Source organism: Hydra vulgaris, chromosome 12 (assembly GCF_038396675.1).
Source record: "Hydra vulgaris chromosome 12, alternate assembly HydraT2T_AEP".
NCBI classification, from domain to species: domain Eukaryota; kingdom Metazoa; phylum Cnidaria; class Hydrozoa; order Anthoathecata; family Hydridae; genus Hydra; species Hydra vulgaris.
In genome coordinates, this window is record NC_088931.1 from 6615676 (window position 1) to 6643178 (window position 27503).

The 27503-nt window shown below is 26.7% G+C and overlaps 1 protein-coding gene across 1 annotated transcript in view; it reads right to left on the bottom strand.

The window, feature by feature from the left end:
* Positions 1 to 27503, bottom strand: part of LOC100198796 (eukaryotic translation initiation factor 5B) — a 78464-nt gene that overhangs the window by 45181 nt on the left and 5780 nt on the right. The window contains exons 2-5 of the mRNA XM_065811371.1: positions 16912 to 17016; positions 11912 to 12022; positions 11715 to 11822; positions 1908 to 1997 (exon numbers count right to left, since the gene is read on the bottom strand). Coding sequence (XP_065667443.1) covers positions 1908 to 1997; positions 11715 to 11822; positions 11912 to 12022; positions 16912 to 17016 — 414 coding nt within the window. The remainder of the gene's footprint in view (positions 1 to 1907; positions 1998 to 11714; positions 11823 to 11911; positions 12023 to 16911; positions 17017 to 27503) is intronic.

Sequence of the window (27503 nt, forward strand, 5' to 3'; positions counted from 1 at the left end):
ACCAATCTATTATATGTCCCTGTGTGGAATACTATTGTCATATTTGGGCTGGTTCTTCTAATGATGCTCTTTTTCTTCTTGACAAGGCCCAAAAACACATTGTAAATGTAGTTAGACCTGCTTTATCTGCTAAGCTTGATCCTCTTTCCTATCGTCGTAAAATTGAATCTCTTACTCGTTTCTACAAATACTATACACTGTTCAAAGGAGCTATCATCTCTAGTTTCACTAACCAATACTCATTTTCGCTTGACTCTTCATTCAGCAAGTCTCATCATTTTACTGTTAATGCCCATGCATGTTCTAAAAACTTTTATTTGCGTTGTTTTTTTCCCAGCGCTTTGGAACTCTCTCCCATCTTCATGGTTTCCTGACTCAAAAACGTAAAGTTGTAAAGTTGAATCTTTTTCTCTTTTCTACAAATGCTATCATGGTTGCTGCTCAAAGGAACTCTCATGTCTAGTTCTATGAACTAAAACTCATTCTTACTTGACTCGTCATATATTTATGTAACAAAATACATGACTAGTCAATTACATGATTGCTGAATCTGTCTGTTGAATTGCCAGCTCTGCAACTGGAAAAAAGTCCATCTATGAGGTTTTTTAAATTGTTTGGTAGGCAGGTACTGAATTTATTTATTCAAGATTTAAATATATCAAAGTTGTTTATTTTCTTGACTTAATGAGTGTTTTTATATTATAATTTATGATAATAGTATGTAAGTAATAGTTTAGACAATATCAACATATTTAAATAAACAACGAGCACCTGCTAGATTATAATTGAATTATTTTGTTTATTTATAAAAGAAACATTTGAACACCATTATTTATTTAGAAGAAAAATTTATTTTGAAATCTGCTTTATTTCTTTGATGAAATAGTGTTGAAATTTTAACTATTTCATCAAAGAAATAAAAAACTTTTAATATAAATTTAAAAATTGGATAAATATATATTATACATTATGTTAAAAACAAATTTGCATTTAATGAACTTTTAAATTTATATAAAACTTATTTTTCCCTTTTTAGTATGATAAAATTTTGTATTTAAGGCATCTTTATTTAAAACCAATCTATACCTATGCAGATTTAAATCTTTATATCATATAAATTTAGATTGACATTTATTTTCCATATAAGCTCGGATAGAGTTAGATTTAATATGACAATTAAAACAAGCATCAAACTTCTAACAGAAAAGTGAAAGTTAACTGCACATGCAGCCAATTGAAACTTCTTCAACAAAAAGTTATACAGACATCAGCAACAAGAATATTGTCTAATAATGGACATGCATCATTCTTCTAAATAAATAATGTTTAAATGTTTTTTTTTATAAATAAACAAAATAATTCAATTATAATCTAAATAAGTTGTCTAAACTACTACTGATATATTATAATTATATATAAAAATATATTTTATAACAATATATATATATATATATATATATATATATATATATATATATATATATATATATATATACATATATATATATATATATATATACATATATATATATATATTTATATATATATATATATATATATATATATATATATATATATATAGATATAGATAGAGAGAGAGAGAGAGAGAGAGAGAGAGAGAGAGAGAGAGAGAGAGAGAGAGAGAGAGAGAGAGAGAGAGAAAGAGAGAGAGTTATTTCAGTGCTTTGAAATTCTCTCCTTTCTTAATGTTTTCCTGATGAGTTAAAGCTTTAAAACTCTATTGTTAAACCTTTTTTTTTTAATTTTTACTATATTCTATATTTCCTAATATCCAATTTAAATAGTAGTTGTCTGCAGTCTTGTTGGTAGTCAAATTGTTAAAAAAAAAATTTTTTAATAATAATAAAAAGCAATATTAACTTATTTATAAACTTTATTGTACTGACTCAATATATTGTTCTTTATTTTTCTTTTTCTTGTTTTTCGAATTTGAAATATCTTCATTAATGACCTTTTTTCGGTCTTCATCATCTTCCCTACAAACAAACAAACAAATATATATACACACATATATATATATACACACACACACACACACACACACACACACACACACACACACATATATATACATATATAAACGACATTTATCGGTCATTTTGTCTGACCCATATTTTATGTGCACTTATTTTCTAATCTTTTTAGTTGTTCCAAATTTCAGTTGTTCCAAAATTATTAATTAATTCATTGCTGTTTATAAACTTTATTTTTTGAACATTTTATTTTTTTATACAAATTTTTATACAAATTTTTTTATACAAATTAAAAAATTAAAAAAAAATTGAAGTTGAACTCACGGCTACGTTAATAAAACATGTCATTTTTTTGAATTAATTCATTTTTTAAAAGACGTCAAAGCATTACATTTTTTTGAATTAAATCGCTTTTTAACATTTATATTAAAATGTTGCAATAGTTTTTAATTTAAATCTATAGTTTAGTTGTTATTTTATTTTTTGTCCACTGGTTTTTATAAATTTGAAAAAAATAAAACCCATTTTTAAATCATCTTATGAAAATTTTAACATAATAGCTTCTTAAATGCTCATAGAAACCAGTGCTTTTTATTACACTATTAAATTTGAGCTGTTACATAACAATTGTTTTTGCGCTAAAAAATTTCGTTATTAAAAGTGTTTATAAAATTAATCTTATAAAAAGTTTGAAAAGAATAATTTAAAAAAAAAACATATTTATATAAATGTAATTATGTATAATATTCTTTGGTAATTTAAATAAAATAGGTTTATTGTAAACATTATAATTAATTTGTTACTTTAATTAATAAAGTATCAAGTAAACTTAATAGTTAATGTATTTAATATATTTACATAGTAATTTATGTATTTAATAATTTTGAATTTTCATTATACGTTTTTATTATATATTTAATTATGTATTTAATAATTACATAATTTATGTATTTAATATATTTACATAATAATTTATGTATTTAAAAAATTTACAAAGCATTTAGCATAGTATTTTTAAAAAACAATATTTTCCTTTTCAAATTTTAGTTTTTTGAACTTAGATTTTTTATTTTTCTTTAAGATTTTCTTTTTGTTAAATAATTTATCTTACAAATTTTTTATTTTTATTTTCAGCAGCATTTTGAAATGCCTAGAGTTGTCAGAACAATTTGCATAGTCAAGTTGTAAAAACAAATATTCTATGCATGGTCAGAAATGGCGTTCGATTGCACTTCTTTAATTTTTATCAAACATGTCCGTCAAACTTAAGTAATTATCGGAAAAATCGTCCGGAACAAAAAAGTTCATTATTTTGAGTCCTGTATATATATATTAGGAGTATGATTAAGAACCACATTTTATTTTTCGAAAAAATGGCATGGGGGCAAAAGATGAACTTTTACTTGTATTAACTTAAAATAATAATACTTTTTTTCAAATCCAAAAAAACTTTTTCCACCAGTGCAGATAAATTTGAAACCAGTGCAGATGATTTGGTCCCAGCAGTCTAAAAATGCAAAAACTTTAGGATTGTGCATTTATAGAAGGGGCAGGGTCACTTAACAAAATTTCAAAAATGCCATGAGAGTTATTATTGTAGCTTGATCTATCTACTTTTAGATTATGTTTTGTTTTTTGGTAAAAATGATTGGAAGAGTTTATCTTAACCATTTGCAACCATGTGTATATTTGAGAGGTTGGGGAAATGAGCTTTTTAATTTTTTTTTATGTACTTTAAATATAAAATATTTTTGTAATTGTACATTTTTTATTTAAAGAAAGATTATTTTATGGTTTTTATTCAAGATTTTTAATCACTTTTTTAAAATTTTAAACAATGATTAGTTACAATCATTAAGTTTGCTTCTCCATCTTCTTTTGGTTCTAAACATTTCAATGGGTTGTTGGGAGTGGGAGGAGGAGAAAAAGAGGGGAGGAGGAGAAAAAGAATTTTGTGAAATTTTTTTGTAAATAAAAAAAATGTCAACAAGCATTTGTTAAAACAAAATATCTCATTCTGAAGTTTTGGAAAAAGAATTGAAATTATATATAACAAATTACACATAATACATAACCAATAACACTTGCTTATTAAGAAAACTTTATTACAGATGTTATCCTATGTGTTAATTTCCCAAACATTTCTACAATTAATATAGCTTCATGTTTATTTTTTTACAGCCTAATGTATTGAAATAGGAGGTAGTCTCATGCAAGTTATATAACAACTAAAGATTTTTTGGACCTGAAAACTGATTTTTCTTTGACTTGTTAAAAATGGTATTACTTTAGACAGAATGGCTGAAAACCAGTTCATCAAACTGGAACTTATTGCGGCTATGTGCTATGTGTCGCTATATATTATATACTTATTTCTAGATTATAAAAGATTTTAAAAAATTTGTCCCTGGTCTTTTTGTTCTACATTACAGTGCAGAACGTGCTTCTAATTCTAGTCAAGACCTCATTGAAACTTTTAGAAACAAAACTTATCATTGTTTAAAATTTAAAACAACTGATAAAAAATCTTGGATAAAAACCATAAAATAATTCTTCTTTAAATAAAAAATGTACAATTACAAAAATATTTTATATTTAAAGTACATAAAAAAAAATTAAAAAGCTCACCCCCACCCAACCTCTCAAATATACACATGATTGCAAATGGTTTAGATTAACTCTTCCAATCATTTTTACCAAAAAACAAAACATAATCTAAAAGTAGATAGATCAAGCTACAATAATAACTCTCATGGCATTTTTGAAATTTTGTTAAGTGACCCTGCGCCTACTAAAAATGCAAAAACTTGAATTTTTGGCACTTCTAATTCTAGTCAAGACCTCATTGAAACTTTTAGAAAGCTTATCATTGTTTAAAATTTAAAACAACTGATAAAAAATCTTGGATAAAAACCATAAAATAATCTTTCTTTAAATAAAAAATGTACAATTACAAAAATATTTTATATTTAAAGTACATAAAAAAAAGTTAAAAAGCTCACCCCCCCCCCCCCAACATCTCAAATATACACATGATTGCAAATGGTTTAGATTAACTCTTCCCATCATCTTTACGAAAAAACAAAACATAATCTAAAAGTAGATAGATCAAGCTACAAAAATAACTCTCATGGCATTTTTGAAATTTTGTTAAGTGACCCTGCGCGTACTATAAATGCAAAAACTTGAATTTTTTGCATTTTTAGACAGCTGGGACCAAATTTTTATCTACACTGATGGTAGAGTTTTTTTTTCGATTTGAAAAAAAATATTATTATTTTAAGTTAACACAAATAAAAGGTTATCTTTTGCCACTATGCCATTTCCGAAAACATGAAATGTGCTTTTTAGTCATACCCCTAATATATATATATATATATATATATATATATATATATATATATATATATATATATATATATATATATATATATATATATATATATATATATATATATATATATATATTAGGGGTATGACTAAAAAGCACACACACACACACACACACTGTCTATTGTCCAAATTCATACCACCGTACATCGGAGAACATTGATGTTTTTGTATATCCAAGGCTTCACAGACTTTTTTTTCAAATTTTTAGTCCTCAACTGTAAGTGTTTTTGCCCTATCTCATTCAATATCCTCATCGCAATTTACTTTATGCAAAGCTAATGCAGACTGGTTTAACTTGCCTTCAGTCAAAAATTTTTGGTGTTGTTGAACCTTTGTTCATATTTGAAATGTTGTTCATTCATATTCCGGCAAAAATTTCAAATAAAATATTTAGTATTGAGAGAATTCGTATTACCTGATGTTTTATATTAGTTTATATATATATACTCTTGTATAAGATGTCAACATTTAAATATATATATACATATATATGTATATGTATGTATATATATATATATACATATATACATATATATATATATATATATATATATATATATATATATATATATATATATATATATATATATAGTATATATATATATATATATATATATATATATATATATATATATATATGTATATATGTATATATATATATATACATACATATACATATATATGTATATATATATTTAAATGTTGACATCTTATACAAGAGTATATATATATAAACTAATATAAAACATCAGGTAATACGAATTCTCTTAATACTAAATATTTTATTTGAAATTTTTGCCGGAATATATATATATATATATATATATATATATATATATATATATATATATATATATATATATATATATATATATATATATATATATATATATATATATATATATATATATATATATAGAACTCTTATATGTTATCCGAAAGTTTTTTCCATATTTTGTTGACAAAAAGTAAAAATTAAAATGCAACACCGGAATTTTTTTTTTATTAATTGATAGACTGCCTGCCCCAACCAAACCCTCAGTCGATGTAGCAGCACTCCCTTACAGGTCAAGCTAAAAGATAGTAGATGTAACAGCACTCCGTTGCGAGTCAGGCTATTTGTCAGTCCATATAGCAGCACTCCCTTGCGAGTCAGGCTACTTGTCAGTCGATGTAGCAGCACTCCCTTGCGAGTCAGGCTATAAGATAGTCGATGTAGCAACACTCCGCGCATGATTTACAGTAAAAAAAATAAAAATAAAAGCATTTTATTAAAAAAATTAAAAATAAAAACATTTTATTAAAAAAAATAAAAATAAAAACATTGCTTATATTGTTAAAAACATTAGGAATGTTTTAAAAACATTAGAAATGTTTCAAAAACATTCTGAATGTTTTTAAAAACATTCTGGTCAATTAAATTTGCGTTTTTGTGGTTTTTTTAAAAAACAATTAATTTGTAATTAAATTAATGGTTTTGACTTTCATCCAACACGCAAATGTTCGACGAAAGTCAAAAGTAATTAAAAGTGACACATTTGTTGGCGTAAGAATCATTTTTTTCCTTCCATGCTTCCCAAATGCAACAAACTATAGAACTCTATATATATATATATATATATATATATATATATATATATATATATATATATATATATATATATATATATATATATATATATATATATATATATATATATATACACAACCCATAGATGTTAACCGAAAGTTTTTTCCATATTTTGTTGACAAAAAGTAAAAATTAAAATGCAAGAATATTTTTTTTTATCAATTGATAGATTGCCTGCCTGCCCCAACCAAACCCTCAGTCGATGTAGCAACACTCCCTTGCGGGTCAGGCTAAAAGATAGTAGATGTAGCAGCACTCCTTTGCGGGTCAGGCTATTTGTCAGTCGATGTAGCAGCACTCCCTTGCGAGTCAGGCTATTTGTCAGTCGATGTAGCAGCAATCTCTTGCGAGTCAGGATATATGATAGTCGATGTAGCAACACTCCGCGCATGATTTACAGTAAAAAAAAATTAAAAAAAAAACATTTTATTAAAAAAATTAAAAATAAAAACATTTTATTAAAAAAAATAAAAATAAAAACATTGTTTATATTGTCAAAAACATTCAGAATGTTTTTAAAACATTCTGGTCAATTAAATTTGCGTTTTTGTGGTTTTTTTTAAAAATGATTTATTTGTAATTAAATTAATGGTTTTTACTTTTGTCCAACACGCAAATGTTGGACGAAAGTCATAAGTAATTAAAAGTGACGCATGTGTTGGCGTAAGAATCACTTTTTTCCTTCCGCTCTTCCCAAAGACAACAAATAGATATATATATATATATATATATATATATATATATATATATATATATATATATATATATCAGTTCGGACAGAAAAGGCGTCCAATCGGACAGAAATCGCACTCTGTAACTGACCACGCTAATTTTTTTTTCTTTACAACTTAACCACTGCTATTTGGATGTTTTAACAATTCTAATGCAATAAAAAAAGTATTACGTTATATCTTTTAATTGTTGATCTTTTATAGTTTTTTTTTTAATTTTTTACACGAAGGCTTTAAATAAAACCATAAAATTAATTATAATGGTTGTTTACATAAACGCATGTGTAAATTAAAAAAAAATGTTACATACTAATTTCTTTTATGTGGACATGTATTTTTTATGATAAATTTAAACGTTAGAAACTATTCCATGTCTTCCTAAAAATCTTTGAAAGAATTATTTTTAGAATTTTTTTTAAGTTATTTTAATTTATGAATAAACTCAAAACCTTTTGTGACTACTAGCTTTTACACAATTTATGTGAATTATACAAGAATATAAAACAACTTTATTCACTTATATAAGCATATATTTTGTTGATTAATGGAAAAATTTTGAAGAATTTTGTAATTTTCATTCAAATAATTTTTTTATTAAACTTGCGATTTTTTAAAATCTTTTAAGCAAACAATTTTATTTTTTAAAAATTGTTTTTTTTTTTGTTTGTTTTTTATTACGATAGGAATTTAAATTTGAGGTAGGAGTTTAAACCTTTTATAATAATTTTTAAATTCGTTACGTGAAGCTCTTGTTAATAAAGTTGTAATGCTCAAATTAAAATCAAATTAAATTGTTTGTTGGCAGTTTATTTTATTTAAATCGTAGGCGTATTTTATTTATTTATTTTTTTCTATTTTTACAAATAAAAAAGTTGAAAACCATTTTTTATAACTAGACTTACTAAATAGAGCATGAAATTATTAAAGATTTCTATTTTGAAAAGACAAAATTATTTTTTTAAACAATTTTTTTTTTGCAACCTTTTTGAAAAAGTAAATGTTTATACAATTTAAAAACATTATATACAACACTTTTTAATAAAATTTGATAAAATTTGTTCCTTTATTAAACAATCATTAGTAGTAATTTGTTACTTAATTTAAAAGCGTTTTGCGTAACTTTAATAAAATATAAATAATTGAAACAGGAGGATACTGAAGCAATTTCTTAGCACAATCACTAAATCTCCAGTAATATAAAGAGTTTTTGGTCAATGCACTATGTTATTGTCTACAGACATCTTTGCCACATATATTATTCAGCTTGGGTTTAGATATGGACCACTTGTTTAGCTCTAAGAGGCTTATAAATTTGTTTCAAAATTGGTTTTATTGATTTCATTAGCTTTCACTAAGTAAAAAAAAAGCTAGTTTTTTGTTATTGTTTCAAAAAAAATTCACTTCCAACAAGATTGCAACAGACAGTACAAAAGTGTTCACTTCATTATTCATTAAACTATTAACCAAGTGCTCAACTGAATCTTATTTTTCTGCCTGCTCTTTTCAGATTATTTATTTACTACTGACCACTCGTGGAAACCATATATACAATTCTTTGAAAAGTTTTTTCATTTGCTAAACTAATTCTCTTACTCCTGATTTTATTCTACCTCATAGCAAGTATATAACATTTGGTTCTTCTAATGAGGTCTTCCCTCTTTAAAACAAGATCCAAAAAAGTATCAAAAGTAATAAATACCAAATCAACATTAAACTTGGCAAAGTAAATAAAAAATTTAAACATCCTAATGCGAATTCAATGAGATTACTCTATGCATCAGTAGTTCCTTTTTTACATAGTGTATGCTAATTCAGTATCCTAAATAATTATACTCTTTGTAAGGAGGAATATTCCAATCAAAATGCATAGAACAAGTTCAACAAAAAGCAACCAAAACTAAATGATGAAAGCTGGGAATACAAGGAACGAGATTGACAGCATTATAAGTGAGGCATCAATAAAGCAACATGATACATTTACTTAGACTTTGCAAAGGTGAAACAAAGATAAAAATGACTTTTATATTAAGGACAAGAAAGTCATAAGATCTTTGAAGAAAGTATTATAAGCACAAAATGATTTTTTTATCCAGCAAACTAATGAGTCACAGAATAAATATATGCATAAAATTACCATGTGTTAGAAAAGGTTACCATGTGAACAGAGAAAGAAAACAGAAACATAGTAGATGAAGCTAGCTTATTCCTCACTTGCTTTGTTCTTTTGCAGTTGTCTGGATAAAGGAATGGTAAAAACGGTAAAAGATTATTTGGTCTAACCCTCTTTATCATCCACAGTATTTTGCAGACCAATAAAATTCTCATATAAAAAAACTGGAGATATATTAACAGAAGAATTTTTTATCAACTCAATTAAAAAACTATTTACTACTAACTATGAAATAATTACAATTCTGCACAAAATTGAAACAAATCCACAGTGGTGGATGGGAAAGAAAAAAACTCATCACAATCCTGCTCAGTTTGCAGTTGCAATCTAAAAAAAATGAATTACATAAACATAGTGAAAATTTTTCCACTAACCAAAACTAGGGTTAATTATGGGCTTTAAACTCTCCATGCTTGGATCAGAACTATGGAATGCCTTTTCAAAATAAACTACAAATTAACAATAAAGATGTGGACCATGGGAGATCCATCAAAAAAAATAATGATAATAGAAAAGCATTAGTTAGTAAATAGTTAATAGAAAAGCATTAGTGGTTCAGGATTTTCAAACTATGGCAAAACTAATCAACGGTTTTTTCAAAATACAGAGAAGAGCTAAAATTCTCAGATTGAATGTCAGCATCATTAAGATGTTGCATATTATTTTGAGCACATTATTATCAGGATATTTGATCTATCTCGATTTCGAGACTTTTACATTTAGATTAACTTATAATTTGAAGACATTCAAACAGCTGAACGATATTCATGGTATCAATTCTTATTCATGAATGGAAAGTTATTGATCAAATGGCTTTGCCAATTGGCATACTTAGTGAGGAGGCACAAGGGCACTTCAGATCCTATTATTAGTAATTTGAGAACACCACATATTCCTTAGAAGAAAGACTTTCTGATGGTGTGCTAGAGCAATTAAAACAAGTACCTATTAATGATTTTGTGTAAAAATATAATTTTGTTGTTGTTACAATGCTGCTGTTTGAATTGTTTAATTTTTCAGTTGTTCTGTTTTATGTATGTTTTCATGTGTTTCTTGCTACAAACATTCTTCTACTTTATTTTTTTATATCATTTGGATTTATAAAGATTAATAAATTTTACGTTTTTTATTTATAATATTAAATTTTCTTTCTTTAAGTTAAATGTTGAGTTATTTTGCAATATGGCTCCAAGAGCCAACAATTTTGAAAAATATTTATCAACTTAACATCATAAAATTAGTTTATATAGGAAAAATTATTTAAAGAAAATTATTTAATAAAAATTATTTTATTTATTGTATAAAAATAAAAACTTTTGTCCAACTAAAGTGAATTCTAGCCCACTTTGAATAGAAGAGTTTTGCAATATTATTTTTGCAAACTTGAAAAGTAAGCAGTGAATTTATAAAATAAATAATATTTTGCAATATTAATAAATAACTATTAAGAAGTTATTTATTAATATTGAAAAATATTATTATTACTATTATCATTATTGTGATAATAATTATTATCAAGTGTTTTTCAGGGAAAAAGTTAACGTAATGTAAAGTTAAAGTAATAAGGGGGGGAAAGGTAATATGGGGTAAGTGTTTAATATGGGGGAGGAGGTTTTCCTGAAACTCTGAATCATGAATCATGATCATCATAATAATCATCATTATCTCATTATCATTAAAATTATACAATAAACAGTGATTCACATTTTCCTTTAAAACAACAAGTCACAAGAAAAAGAATTAAACAGAATCTTAAGAAAATATAATGTATAAAATGTTAAATGTTAAAAAAAAACCTTTCAATTAGTTTTCCTTTCTTTTTTTTATCTTTTTTACTCTTGGGGGCATTTTCATTCTCTGCTACTTTTTTGTTGTCAATTTCTTCCACTATTTCATCATCATCCCTATAATTTCATTTTGGTATTTTAAATAAAAACCATCACAATCATTACCCCCATGACATTTAATTAACAATTTTAATTTTAATACTGACTGTTCAATATGCCTTCCTTTTTTCTTTTTCTTATCTTTTTTTAAAATCAGGACATCGTCATCAGCCGTATTTTTGTTACTATCTACAATTTTTGGTTCTTCATCATCATCTCTAAAAAGAAAACTTAGTTATTTTTATAAAGATAGTAAGAACAATATATATAAATAGTAAAAACAATGTATGGAATAAACAACAATTTACAAAGATTTTAAAAATTTTAAACAAACTATAACAGGCATGATTGCACTATCAATGTTTATCAGATTTCACATTATCAACTATGGCATATTTATGTAACAAATTGATACCCTATTTTTGGTTCATTAATGAATACAACATTTTCACAAAAACAAGAAAAAAACAAAGAATATTGAAAGCAAAGATTCCTATCCCAAGCGAAACCCCTCAGCGGATGTAGCGGCGCTCCCTTGCAGCAGCAGGCTATAAGATAATTAATTTATGTACTGAAACCCCCAAGCAAAGTAGAAATAAATGATAAGATAAACAAATTAGTTATTAAGATGTCTAGTAACAACTTGGCAAGTTTTAAAAATTTGTTTTAAAAACAAGAGCAAAATATTTTTAAAAAATCAGGGTTAGCATTAAAAAACCTGCCTGATAAAGCTTGCTAATAAAACCCATTTAAAAAAACCTGCCTGAAAAAACCCAATAAAACCCGGTTAACCTGGACTTAATTGGGTTTTTTTGAAAGATATTTTATAATTTTATGAACTATTATAACCAACATTAACATTACAACTATTATATCATTAACTAAATTTTTATTAACTATAATTATTAACTATTATAACCAACAACAACAACCATCAGAGCAGATTTACTAACATTTAAATCATTATTTGAGAATACATTACCACAATTTTTATTCAAATATTTTTTTATATTTAGATGAACTAATTTATGATATTTAATATCTATAAAACTTCATATGTGTTTTATTTTGTGTTTTAAAAAATCAAAAAAGATTTTTAAAAAAAGGTACTAGCGTTCAGAAATGCTTGGAGCTAACTACTTAAGCCACTAAGGCATATTATTTGATAAAATTTTAGCACAAATATTGATATACTACCACAAGGATGTATTTATTAGCTGTGGTTGTAAAGGCCCGACAAGGTCTATAGATAAGCGTTCCCAAATTCTTGTATTTTGGTTTCTTGGTCGGTATGAAATTGTATAATTAAGTCTGCTTATTCCAAATACCAGTGAGTCAGTTTTTTATTTTTTATTTTTGATGAACTCTGTTTATTGAAACTAAAAGAAATAGATCTTTGGTCTGTAATTATATCAGTATATGATACTGAATAAATAAAAGTTTTTCCATCTTCTACAGCATTCTACTATGAAAGCTACTTTTTATCAATAATTATGTTTTCTTTCAGCCTTTGTTAGTGTACTTGAGAAGGACACCAGTCTGCCTAGTTGTAGTAATGTTCCTCCCAGTGCTGTATTAGAGGCAATAGTTAGCTGAACTTTGAAGTTGAGTGAAGCAAGGCAAGCTTTTAAAAGTTTAATTTTGATCTTTTTCATTGCTTCTTTGACATGTGGGGTCAGGCCCCTAGTTGAAAAATTGTCTCTAAAGAAGTTCTGATGTAATAAATATTTTATCAGAACCAGTGTCTATCAGTGCCTGTGTTATATTTTTGTTTACAGTGGCATTAATTAGTCTAGCAGGTAAGTTGATTGCTGCTATGACCATAGATATTATTAACTATTGTTTTATCTGTTATATTCTTTATCAACTGCTGCTTTAGTAAAGGTTTATTTTGTTTCTTTGAGAAACAGACAGTTGCCCAATGGCCTATTCATTGACAATGCTTACAAGTGGAATTTTGCACTGGGCATTTAATTTTAGTTTGTGAATCATTACCGCACCAGTAACAATGAGATTTCGTAAGGCTATGACTTGCAGCAAAAGTGTTAGCTGTCGCAGTTGTTGTCAAATTAAGAGCATTTTTGGTGGCTAATTCCATCGTAAGCGCCGTTTTATAAAGTGCCTCTTAATTGTCTTCTGTAGCTTCAAGAAGTCGCTGTCGAAAGAAGGTGAGTAAATTCCAGCAATAAAAGCGTCAAAATTAGTAAATTATTATGTTGTTCTGCTGTTAGGGGTTCTGTTGGACACTTTCTTTTGAATTGTTCATAAAACTTTCAATAGATTTTCCTTCTTGGGGTTGGGTTAGTGGTCACGGCACTGTTACTACTACTACTACTACTACTACTAGTAACTCGCTAATTTTTTTTTTTAAATAAAAAATAATTTGTAAATGCAAATCCGCAATTACAAATTTAAGAAATAATCATTTAAAAATTCAAAATTTTAACATAATTCATTTATGCAAAGAAAAGAAAGAAGTTTGTTTATATCAAACATTTTTTAAAATGTAATATTAAGTTTAATATTTTAATACAAAAAAAAAAAAAAAAAAAAAAAAAAAAAAAAATTCACCTAAAAGTGATAATAAAAAAGAAGTTAAATAACATTTAACTTGTTTTGCGGTAATTAATATTATTGTAATTTTTTAAAAATATATATTTCTTTTTAACACAAGGGCTAATTAAGTCATGCAAATTGTTAAACAACTCTAAAATCCAAGATTTGTATAGAATTTTATATTACCTTTTAAAAGTTTTTTATATACAGATTTAGGCTCAGTTGGTCGCATTATAATTTCTTTTGGTAGTCTAATATTTTTAACTTCTTTATTTGTAAATAACAATTGATAGTTAAAGCATAAACTGTTAAAATTAAAAAGAGCATATGAGTCAAAATAATTGAATTTAATGGAATATTAACTTTAGTAAAAACATTATTAAGCATTACTAAAGTTTTTTTTTGTAAATATTAGTTTAGATTTCAGTTTCGAAAGTAGAATTCTGTAAACAAATTAGCATTTATTTTAGTTATGGCCATAATCACAGATGCAGTTTTTTACGACGGTTATAGTGCCTGTTATTGTAGAACATAAATTATTCCAACAACAATACTTCTTGACCATATAATGCAGAAACTTTTTTTATATTTTGAATTTTATAAAAGAGCACTTGAGAAGATTTAGTATTCTAGCAGAAAATTAGCTTGGTAAACAAAAGCATGAAAGCATCAGGTTTTGCAGAAAAAATTGCAAGAGGCAAATTAATTTAAAAAATTTTCAGATTAGCAAAACCAATGTTTTTTTTCAGTGGGTGAAAAAACATCAAATTTACTGCAACAAAAATATCAAAGCTCCTTTATAAGACTCTCACAACTATTATGTTTTGAATATTATTTGTATAAAACAGATTTTTTTTTTTTTTTTTTTTGTTATTCACCTCCTCAAGGCCATGAAGGCCACTACAGATGAGGAGGCTACTTAATAGTAGTTATAACCCTCTCTCAACTCTATAACTCCGAAACACGAACCTCGACGAACAAGGCCGCTGCGCAGAGAAACAAGTTGAGCGCGGTACTACCAGGGACGTGGTGGGGATCGATATAACTAGTATTACCTTAATCCAGGTAATACAAATACATGATACAAATGTTTATATGCCAAAAAATAAAAGTAAAAACAGAAATGAGCTAAATATAAAAGCTTGTTACTACTTTAATCAACATTAAAAGCAAATAAATGAACCTAAAAGACAAGCATTTTTTAGCATTACAATGAATCCACAAAAAAAAAACACTCACACCTTTATTATAAAATTAGCTTTACCTGACCTGACAAAAATCAAAGGTAGTATTTGTCTGACCAGGTTATCTTGTACTAAAACATTGTTTTAAAACATGGAACTTTTTTTAAAATTGTCTCTAAAGAAGATGTTCTGATGTAATAAATGTTTTATCAGAACCAGTATCTATCAGTGCCTGTGTTATATTTTTGTTTACAGTGGCATTAATTAGTCTAGCAGGTAAGTTGATTGCTGCAATGACTATAGATATTATTAACTATTAATAATAATTGTTTTAAAAAAGGTTCCATGTTTTAAAACATGGAATCTTTTTTAAAACAATGTTTTAGAAAATGAACTTTTATATTTCTGGGTAAATACTTTTTCCCCGGAATGTAAAAATTCAAATAATATACTTTCAAGATCACTAAATGGATCTGGCCAATCGCAATTTATGATTGGCCTAATTTGCCATTTGCATAGTAATCAGTGTCTCTGAAAAGGTAGTTTAATAACTATTGATCTGGATTTAAAGTTACCAACATATACCATGTAGTACTTTATACTAGAAAGTATTTTTTTTGGTATAATTATATTATTCTTTATTAAATAAAAAATTATAACCATATGTTTATATTTTTATATCTACATATTAAAAATTCACTCCTAGCTATAATGGATGGAAACTGCATTCTGATTTCATTTGATTTTAAAGATGGGACTACAAAGAACAACTACATAGAGCCACTAGTCACAGAAATTTTCATTGTAAATAAAAATTTAGAGAGAATTGCATAAATTTGCAATTTTCTTGATAGATTTATATAAAATATTCTAACTGAATAAGACAAGAACGCATTGCATGCATTACATTTGATTGCAGATTGTAAACCACGTCCATGGTACCGCACTCAACTTGTTTCTCTGCGCAGAGGCCTTGTTCGTCAAGGTTCGTGTTTCGGAGTTATAGAGTTGAGAGAGGGTTATAACCACTATTAAGTAGCCTCCTCATCTGTAGTGGCCATCTCGGCCTTGGGGAGGTGAATAAAAAAAAAAATTGTTACAAAGTAATAATTTTTAATTTCCAATAATATTTCTGCTATTTAAGTCATTGACCTATAATAAAATATAATAATTAAAGTAAATAATAATTCATTAAAAGTTGATATAATTAAAATTCATATAATTATAATATTTAAATTCCCTATTTACTTTTATACTTTTTACAATTTACAGAAAAATGTTTATTAAAGATAAAAAAAGAATATTGAAATAAACATAAAAAAACTTATTTTAAAAAATTTGAAAAATTTTGTAAAATGTTCAAAAACCTTTCCATCGATTTTCCTTTCTTCTTTTTATCTTTTTTTTTTGGAGCATTTTCATTTTCCTCTGTTTTTTTATTGTCAGCTTCTTCAACTGTTTCATCATCGTCCCTAGAATTTAAAATATCTTTATATCTTTATTAATACAAAAATATCATTGCAATCATTCTAATCTGTGATTATTATCATCACAGCCATCATTAAAATCAAGGAGTGTTAAACAACTTTACAAAGTTATAGTTACCTTTATACAGTAAGCATTAGTATGTAGCTGTTACGCAGTTTTAAAGAAAACAGTATCACGTGATTAATCTAAAGCTTGCATTTTTTAAAACCAATATAATACTTATAATATAAGCTTATATAATTGCTTAAAAGCTTATATAATTGCTTATAAATTTTCATTTCTTTATGGTTTCATTAACTATGTTTATACTACAAACAAAATTGATATAAAAATTTTTTAATACACTTTTTTTTTAGGCGATTGGTTTAATTTGTAGAATAAATTTATACCTCCAAAATTAAATTTAATTACCAAAATATAACTTGCGAGACTATTTAAAGCAAAACTAGAAATTTATATCAAAGTACTCCATCCATGGGATACCTTGATACAAACAATGAGCAGAACAATTTAGACTTAATATTCACTGATATATCTAACAATGCATTTGAATTAATGCATTTGAATTAATGCATTTACCTCCTCTTGGCAACACCAAACAATGACATTCTGTATTAATATGGAAATTAGCTATCGACAGTGAATCGATTAAAAGTGAAAATAAAGCATCAAATAAATATTTGACTATCATAATGGCAATTATTCTGAAATATGTAAAGTGGTTGAATGAACTCAACAATGCATTTTAAGAATTTAACTGCAGACAAAATGTATAATAAATTTTATTAACTCACTCAAAAATCATAGAATCTTTTATACCACAACAAACTAGAACTCATAATGCCAATAGATCTCTCTGGATCAAAACTGGAAGAGTACCAATTAAATGGAAATTGGCAGACATAACCCCAATATTTAAAAAAGGAAACAGGCTAATTGCTAGCAACTACAGACCAGTTTCATTAACCTCAATAGTCTCCAAAGTACTTAAAAGTATTATATCCAACACAATATATAAACATATGTAAAATAATGGTCTATTAAATAAACATCAAAATGGATTTGTAAAGGGAAAGTCTTGTTTAACAAATCTAATTGAAACAATGGACCTTTTGAGTGAATCATTAGTGGAAAACATTCCAGTAGATACTTTTTTTATCTTGACTTTACTAAAGTCTTTGACACTTAAGTCATATGGAATACCAAATGTCATATGTAACTGGATTAGTGACTTTTCAACTAATCTACACCAAAAGTGATACAAGACAATGAAGCATCAATCTAGGAAATGATAACAAGTGGTGTTCCCCAAGGATTGGTAATTTCTCCAATCTTATTCATTTTATATATTAGCAATTTACCCGAGATTTTAGAATACTCTAAGTTCTTTGTAGATGACACTAAGTCAATCAGGAAAGTAGCTAATTCTGAGAATTGTCAATTGCTTCAGAATGAAATTAACCAAGTCTCCAACTGATCAGAGATCTGGCAATTACAGTTTAATAGTGAAAAATGTTGTATTGTGCATTTAAGAATAAATAACTTCCACTATATTTAATAGGTGATACTATATAAAAATAGGTGACAAAATAATAGCAGTCTCTGATACCAAAAAAGATCTTAGAATTTTAATATCATCAAATCTCAAATGGAAAAGTCACATAATCAATTGTACATTAAAAGCTTATTCAATGCTTGGAATGTTGAAAAAAAATTTCATTACTTCAATAAAAAAATTTTTAAGATACTATATGTAACATTTATAAGACCTCATTTTGAATTTTCAATACAAGCATGGTGCCTATACCTTAAAAGTGATAATATTGCACTTAAAAAGGTTTAACGTTATTCCACTAAATAGAAACCCCAGACTCGAAACAAAGTTATCAAACTAAATACTTGCTTAAAAAAGACTCAATTCAAATGTACAAATTATTTTAAAAAATAAATAATATAGAAATAGATAATGATATTTTTGCCTCGTATCAGCCTAAAACAAGTGACTATAATTTTAAAATCAGAAGAGAATTTGTTAAAAACTGCAATCTTTGTCATCAATTCTTAACTAATAGTCTTATCAATGTGGAACAAATTACCAGATTTTATCATCAAAAGTAAAAGCTTGAATTCATTCAAAACTTGCATGGATAAATATCCAGAGCTATATGATTTGTAATTTATAATTTGTTTTATTTAGCTAGAAAAACTACACAATGTATATGCTGGCAAAGCGAAATTAATTACTATTAATTTCACTTGTAGTTTTCAAACTACTAGAGCTTTTTATTATATTATATTTACATAAATCTCTTGAAAATCGACTGTAAACATTGAAAGAAATGATTTTTAGAATTGTTTATGACACAATGGAGTACTATTCTACAGTTTAAGGGGTATTTAAGTGCTGTATTCTGTTACCCCATATTTGCTGATAGAAAAAATATGCTTTATTTTTAGTATCAATTTGGTTTTCAATAGTTTTGTTTAATGAAGTAAAGAATGAAAAAATGTGGAACAAATTACCAGATTTTATCATCAAAAGTAAAAGCTTGAATTCATTCAAAACTTGCATGGATAAATATCCAGAGCTATATGATTTGTAATTTATAATTTGTTTTATTTAGCTAGAAAAACTACACAATGTATATGCTGGCAAAGCGAAATTGTATATTACAGATTGTAGTTTACAAAATGATATTACTTACCGACAGACACAATGAATAACATATTTTAAAACTTATTTTTTAAAACTAATTTTTAAAAATTAATAAACTACTTTGTCAATAAAATAAAAAAAATTAGACCCCTCGCAGGTCTAATCATATCAAATTATATAATTATTTTTTTGTCAAAATATAGCTCTAGTAGTTACTGTTTCATCATATGAAAGCTGTTGTCACAACTCTCAAGATGTCAACAATTCCAATGGTGCCCCTTGTATAATGATCTCTCATCCTCCCCTTTAACTTTTTCATTTTAGATTGTTTGAGAGACCTCTTAGTCCAAGAACTCTTCCAGATACTGAAAGGACAACAATGGCTTTAATGTTTAGAAAATAGCCCTTGCTTCACCATTTACACCTAACGCACAATGCAACTATTATAATACAATATACACAATATATACAAGTCAGTAGCAGTACAAGTGGAGAAATCCACAGTGATTGTAAGAAACTCATTAGACTCAAGATAAAATAATTTTTTTTTTATAAATATTAATTAAAAACTTAAAGACCTTGCTAATAACAATAATAATAGGGCTATAATAGTAATAGTTAGGAGACAACAATCTCGAGTCTTTAAATATTTCCAGCAGGCAAGAAACTAAGATTTACAAAACCACTTGTTAAATAGCTTAGATAGAATTTATTAGAGTTCTGGAGAATGTTTTTAGAAGATTGTGACAGGAACATAATCTGAACTACAAGTTGTAAATGAGTTTAGGTGAGAAATAATTTGTAACAAAAGAGTGATTTAAAAGATTAACCTGTTAGCCAGGGATGATAGGAAGAGTGTAGTTATTAGATTCGAAAGATGAATTAGTGGGAAAGATCTTTCCAAATAGTTCTGCTTGATCTTTGGCAATGGTAAAAAGATCAGACTTAAATATGAGAGATGGAATCTCTCATACATAGACTTGCCTTTGTTAATAACATTTAAATATTGTCCAAAAACCAGTAGATCTTATCTTTTGTGGTAAATACAAGATTTAATAATCAAGAACTGAACTTAGCATCAGACAATACCTTTTTGCATCAATTTCTTACAATAAAAAGAAAATTTTGTATTAAAATTTTAAAAACAGGTCCTTTATTTACACAAGCAGTTTTTGAAGTTTAAATTTTATTTGGTTCTGATAAAAAATTTAAAACTGGAATTTACCAAAGTAGAGTTTACGAGATTCGTGGTGTGATTTTTAAAGAGTAAAATTTTGATTGGAGTGAAATGATTGCATGTCAGTTTGGTGTAGGAAATAAATTCAAACTAATTTGTTTTTGCTGCTTAAAAATTCTTTTTAACTAACTAATGTAACGCTGTGGCTGTAACTTACTTTAATAGTATTTCTATTGAAAATTTTGGGCAATTTATTAGAGAGAAATATTTGTTTAGTTATTTTTAAAAAGTTTTTCCTGTTTTCGTTATAACATTTTTGCTGTATGGGGGATTGAACCAAGTTATATTTCTATTTCATTTTTTGCATTTTTTTTTTAAATTTTAGCTCAACCCTAAAAATTTTGAGAGAGAAAAATACTAATAATTGGAACAAAATAAAAATTTATTGCTTAATAAATATAAAATGCTTATCAAAAAATGATGTTTACAAATGAATTGTTTCTTCACAAAAAAAATCCTGATAAACAGTATTTCGGTTTAACCGAGGGGTGAATGGAAAAAACATGCCAACCACATACAATCTTTTAAACATGAAAAATACTCAAAAGACACTATGCTTTCAAAATTCAAGGAGTTTTATTAATCTCTTTGAGTATTTTATTACACAGAATAAAACCTGCTTGATTTTAGAGAAATACAACTTGAATTTCATGAAATTCAAGGCGGGTGAAACAGCTCCATATTTGTTAATTTTCACTTATTGGTCTGATTTTTTCCCATAAGTTCACAATCATCTCTGCACTTCTCAAAAGTCTAAATGTAAATAATCTTAAAATTAAAAATGTATACATTTTGTTTTTGCAAAAAGGTATTTTAAAGTGAAGTAGTTTTATCTTTACCTTACTATTTTTTAACCTTTTATGGTTTTATGATATAAATAGTTTATAACAGTTTTCTTTATGGCTACGGTTACAGAAGTTACAGTTACGTAGTAAGTTACGATTATGAAGTTCGTAAATGGCAGGAGGTTAACAAGAATAATGGTAGGCCAGGAAACATAGCTAATCTTGTAAAAACCTCTTTTAAACAGCCAGGGCGTGAAGTGAATGAACTGTATGAGATCAAAAGCATCTAACAAATTTCTAATTGCTGCGTATTAAGCCTCAACGCTAACACGCTTAAAAACCACGTTTTTTTAATTTCATAATGAATTTGTGCATTTTTAATATATATATATATATATATATATATATATATATATATATATATATATATATATATATATATATATATATATATATATATATATATATATATATAAATATATATATACATATATATATAAATATATATAAATATATATATATATATATATATATATAATATATATGTAAATTATGTTAGTGTATTTTACAAATAGAGTGCTCAATGTTCTTAAAGAACAGAGCAATAATAAATTAGTAAAAAACACTCTTCCTGATGATCCAGCAATGGTGAAACTTCAAGTTGAAGATAAAAGTTAGATAAGTGTTTTTTACTAATTTATATAATATATATATATAATATATATATATATATATAATATATATATATATATAATATATATATATTGCTATGCCTGACCACGGGTATAGTTTTTGTTGTGACAACTTGCCCACTGCTTCTTAGAATTTTAAATACACACTAGAAGAGTTGAAGCTGTAGGCAAGTTGTCGCAACAAAAACTATAACTGTGGTCAGGTATTGCTTGAGGGTTAGTGCATTGTTAATTTACTGATCTTTATTACCAAAATTTTAGTCAAATGACCCTGCTGACACTAAAGCTCATAACTTTTGCATTTCTCAATCTCTTACTCACTTACCTTTACTACTTGATTTTTATCTTGTACCTGACCCTAGTTTGTGTTCAGTTTCTTCTTGTTCTCCACTAAGTGGTTCAAGCCATGCAATAATCTCTATAAATCTTTCATCTTCTACTTCTACTTTGGAGTCACCCTTTCATCGCACTACTAACTATTACCGTAAAGCTGACTTTACGGTAGTAGTTAATAGTGCGGTAGTAGTAACTAGTGTTAATTCTAGAGAGAAAAGACATCAACCTTGGGTTGATGTCTTTTCTCTTTAGAATGATAATTGTGCCTTCTATTTAACAACCTGGATCCAGTCAGGTATGGAAACTTTTATTCCTACTTGCCGGTTCCAAGTCAAGCCTCATTTTACTCCATGGTTTCCACCTGCATCTGATGCTAAGCTCCATTATTCCCAGTTTTATAAATTTCAAATCTTATCTAAAAAGTTAGACTTCAAGAAAATCTTCAACAGTCATGGTATTTAAATTTGAGACTTTTTTTTTTTTCTTAAATATATTTTTTCAAACAGAGCTTCACTATCAATTTGTTGCAACATAATAAAAGTGGAGCTTTGAAAAGAAAAAATCAGATTAGAATTAGATGTGATATAAAAGAAATGAGTACTAACCCTATAACATAATCATTAGAAATTGGTCAAGAATTTATTAAAGTTAATGTGAACACTGTTGTAAAAATATGTTGTAAACTTTGCGCAAAGCATAAAAACATCATTCAAAACGAAATTACAATATTGGGGTCTGCTAGAATTTTATTAAACACTTTTACAAATGGAACTAATGTTGTAATTAATCATCAGATTTAACATTTATATTAAAAACAACATCAAATATAATAAATATAATTTAATAAACATCAAATATAACTAAAACATTTTTAAAAGCAAAAAGACGAATAAACATAAGAAAAAAAATTAACTAAATTTCTCATAGTTCCAGAGTATATGGCGAATTAGTTTCTTAATATACGGACTGATAAAAATAGTGACTAAATTGCATTATAAAACTTTCAATTGTTGTAAAATTGTTATAAATTATGTTTTTTTTCATAAAATTGCATTAGATTTGGCAGCTAGAAACAACCACCCTAAAAAAAGAATACAAAAGTTGTATAAAAAAATTTATATAAAAATTTTTTTTTTAAATTTTTTTTTTTATAATCAATTAATTTTTTTAATCAATTTAATTAAAATGTGATATTTTGTTGTTTTTTTCTCAGAAGATAATTTTAACTTTTTGCCGCAAATTAATGAAACTCTTTAAAAGCTAAAAGATGCCAACTGCTGTGGTCAGTGTGTCTAGATAATTTATTTTAAACATGGTTTCATATTTTATCAATTTTTGAAATCGAACTTGCGAATCGATTTATAAATTGACTATTTGTATAAAAATAAGTTTGAGCAAAAAAAAATTTAAAAAATTTAATTTTTAGGGTCCCCGCCAGTTCGATTTTGGGCCAAAATTGTCGGGTGTTTTAAACGCCTGGCGGGGACCTTAAAATTTATCTAAATTTATCTTTTTTTTTTTTAAATGTTATATGTTGGATTGAATGTTTATCACATAAAAGGAGCATGTCGAAAAAATAAAGAAATTAGTCTACATAATATTTTGAAATTGGTGAAAAATCCAAATTTTCTTTCACAAAAACCTATTTTATTACTCGGTGGCGTATAAAAAACTTTTTTTATACCCTAATAAACTGTTTCCAAACCCGGAAAAAACTATAATTTGAATAGTTTTTTTATTAGTGTTAAATGAAGTCTAAAAAAAATAATAATTGGATCCATGGAGTAACATGCCCCGGACACTAACCTTAATGGCCCCTACTTAATAAACATTAGAGAGCAATAAATTGAAAATCCGGAAATTTGATCAGAAAATATTTTTAGAAAATGTATATACCAAGGTACTTAAATAATAATTTAAAATTTAACAACTACTTTCCAATGCGAAGACAAAGTATTTAAACTAAATTTGCGTTACTAATAATAAGTGCTTTAATATTTTTTTAAATAATATTCAAAATGGCTAAAATTACGAGACTAAAAGCTAGAGCTTATTTATTTGAAGAAGAAAGCCTGATAGAAAACTTAACTCAGATAACTTTTGCAACAAATAAAGAATTAATTCTTAACTTTCAGTTTAAAAGATCTAGTAACAAGTTAACTCCATCCAAAAGGTTTATTGGTTGTACTGATGGGCCCGATAAATTCGCAAAGTGCTCCGGACTTGTCAATTGCCCTGACAACTGTATTCTTTTTGCAGTAAAAAAACCATGGTTAGACGGAGGTTATAAAGATGGATTATTAACGGATAAATCTATAAGGTAAGTTTTATAATTTCAATTTATAATAAAATAGTTATTATAAATTTGTATAATCATTCGAACTTAATAAGCTAGTAGATGATTAAGGTTTTTTTCTAGTACCACTGCAACTAATTTTTTTAGTTGTTATTACGTGTGGATTATAGCTTAATAATGCAAAATATAAGGTGCATCTTAAAGTTAATATTTCTATTTTATTTAATGTATTATCTTAATTTTTTCAGGAATAATATTACTCGTTTAATCGATAGTTGGGAGACATTAAAGAAAAGTAAGAATAAAGACTCTAAAGCAGCAGAGAAATCTAGGGAAGAATTCAAAAAGAAGGGGGCGCAGGTATTTTGGATTGGTAAAGATAATATTAAGGAAATCTTAAAAAAAACGAGCCTTGATAAACTTTCATACTATGTTGATATCCAATTTTTAAAAGACCAAAAGTCCAGTCGTCTAATGACTTTGGGGAGCAAAGACATGAGATAAAAACGGTAAATAAAGATAAGAAGCCTTTAAAAAGTTGTAATATTAAACAGTTACCCCAAATAGACGAATCAACTACAGATCTAGAGCTTCTCTCAGATATCAGTGACGTGAGTACAGAATCAGATATTTCTTTTGATTTATCGCAACCCGGCCCAAGTAACGCAAAACAAGAGTTAAGGAAAGGTTTTGTTAAAGATATTGCCATGACATCAGTCTCAAAAAATATTTCATCAAGAGATCTAGCGCATGTATGTACGGATTTAATCGTAAGTTCAGGCAGAAATGTGGCTGATTTTTCAGTGTCTCATTCAACTATTTGGCGAGCTCAAAAAAAATCTATTCGGGAAAATGCTGAACAATATAAGAAAAATGTAAAAATTGCTACCGCTAAAGCTACTTTTCCCATAATAGCACATTTTGATGGAAAAATTATCGAAGACATCACAGAAGGTATAAAATCAAAAAGAGATCGATTTGCAGTCTCGGTAAATATTGATGGTAAAATGAAGCTCCTTGGCATTCCAGCAATTGATCGTGGTACTGGACAAGCTCAATACGATGCTTTAGTTAAAATACTGGATGAGTATGGAATATGTGATGACGTGAAAGGTTTATGTTTTGATACAACAGCTACAAATACAGGAAGACTTTCTGGTACAAATGTCAGGTTTAGTCATAAACAAAACTCAATTCTACTAGAGCTGGCTTGCAGGAGGCATGTTTATGAGTTACATCTAAAACACTTCTGTGAAAGACAGTGCAGTGGAAAAACTAAATCTCCAGAAAACCTAATGTTTAAACGGTTCCAATTAAACTGGAATGACATTAAAAGTAGCATTGACTCTTCAAAGTTTGTAAAATATGACACTCAATCTATTGCTACTACTTTCTTAGAAATCCATAAACTCGATGCTGTAAAATATTGCGAGATTGCTCTAAAAAAAAACACTTTTCCCAGAGGAGACTACAAGGAGTTATTGAAACTAACCCTAATGTACTTATGCCCTGAATAAGATTTTAAAATTCAAGCTCCAGGGTGCGTGTCTCATGCACGTTTTATGTCCAAAGCTATTTATTATCTCAAGATTCGGATATTGAGTTTGCAACTGTCTTATGAATTGACAGACGATCAAAGTGCAGTCTACTGCTGAGTTTATCTCAATCTTTTATACCGTCTGGTTTTTAAAAACCTCTTTACCTTACGCTGCACCTTACCAAGATATAAAAGCCTATTGGCAAATGACAAAATATAGAGGTTACGTAGAACAATATGTTCAGAATTCTGAAACAATTTTAAATGGAATTGATGCCACAATGGTTTCAATGGAACCACATTTATGGTACCTTGATGAAACTTTAAATCCGCTGGCTCTTCTAGACCAAGGTATTTCTGTTGCAGAGAGAGAAGAAGTTGCAAAAATGGTCTTTTCGAAACCAGTTCCTGAATTTTTTCGGCATTCCGAAAAATTAAATTTGTTAAAAACTCTTAACTTTAACCTAGAAAAACCACCAAGTATTGCCCAACTAGTGGGAGAAAACTCTTGGTTCATATTTAGTTTGTTAAACCTTACTAAGCTAAATGATAAACTTTGGTTAAACAGCCCGGCACCACTATGGGAGTATATTGAACAGTTTAAGATTTTTTCCCAGTTTGTTTCCAACCTTGCAGTGGTTAACGAAGTTTCTGAAAGATCTATTAAAGTTGTATCAGACTTTGTAAATAACGTTCACAATGAAGACGATCGTCAGGACTTACTGCTAGCTATTCACCAAAGGAGAGAAAACCTTAACAAGGCAAAGACTAAAGAAGATTTGCAATTAGCATATCAAGCAATTGCAAAATAGATAATATAGTTTTTAAATGATGACTTTTATTTAATGATGTAATATTGATTTGTAAATATGTATTTTTTATTTAATTATACTTAAACATATCATTCTTTTTTATTTTTTATTTTTTACAAA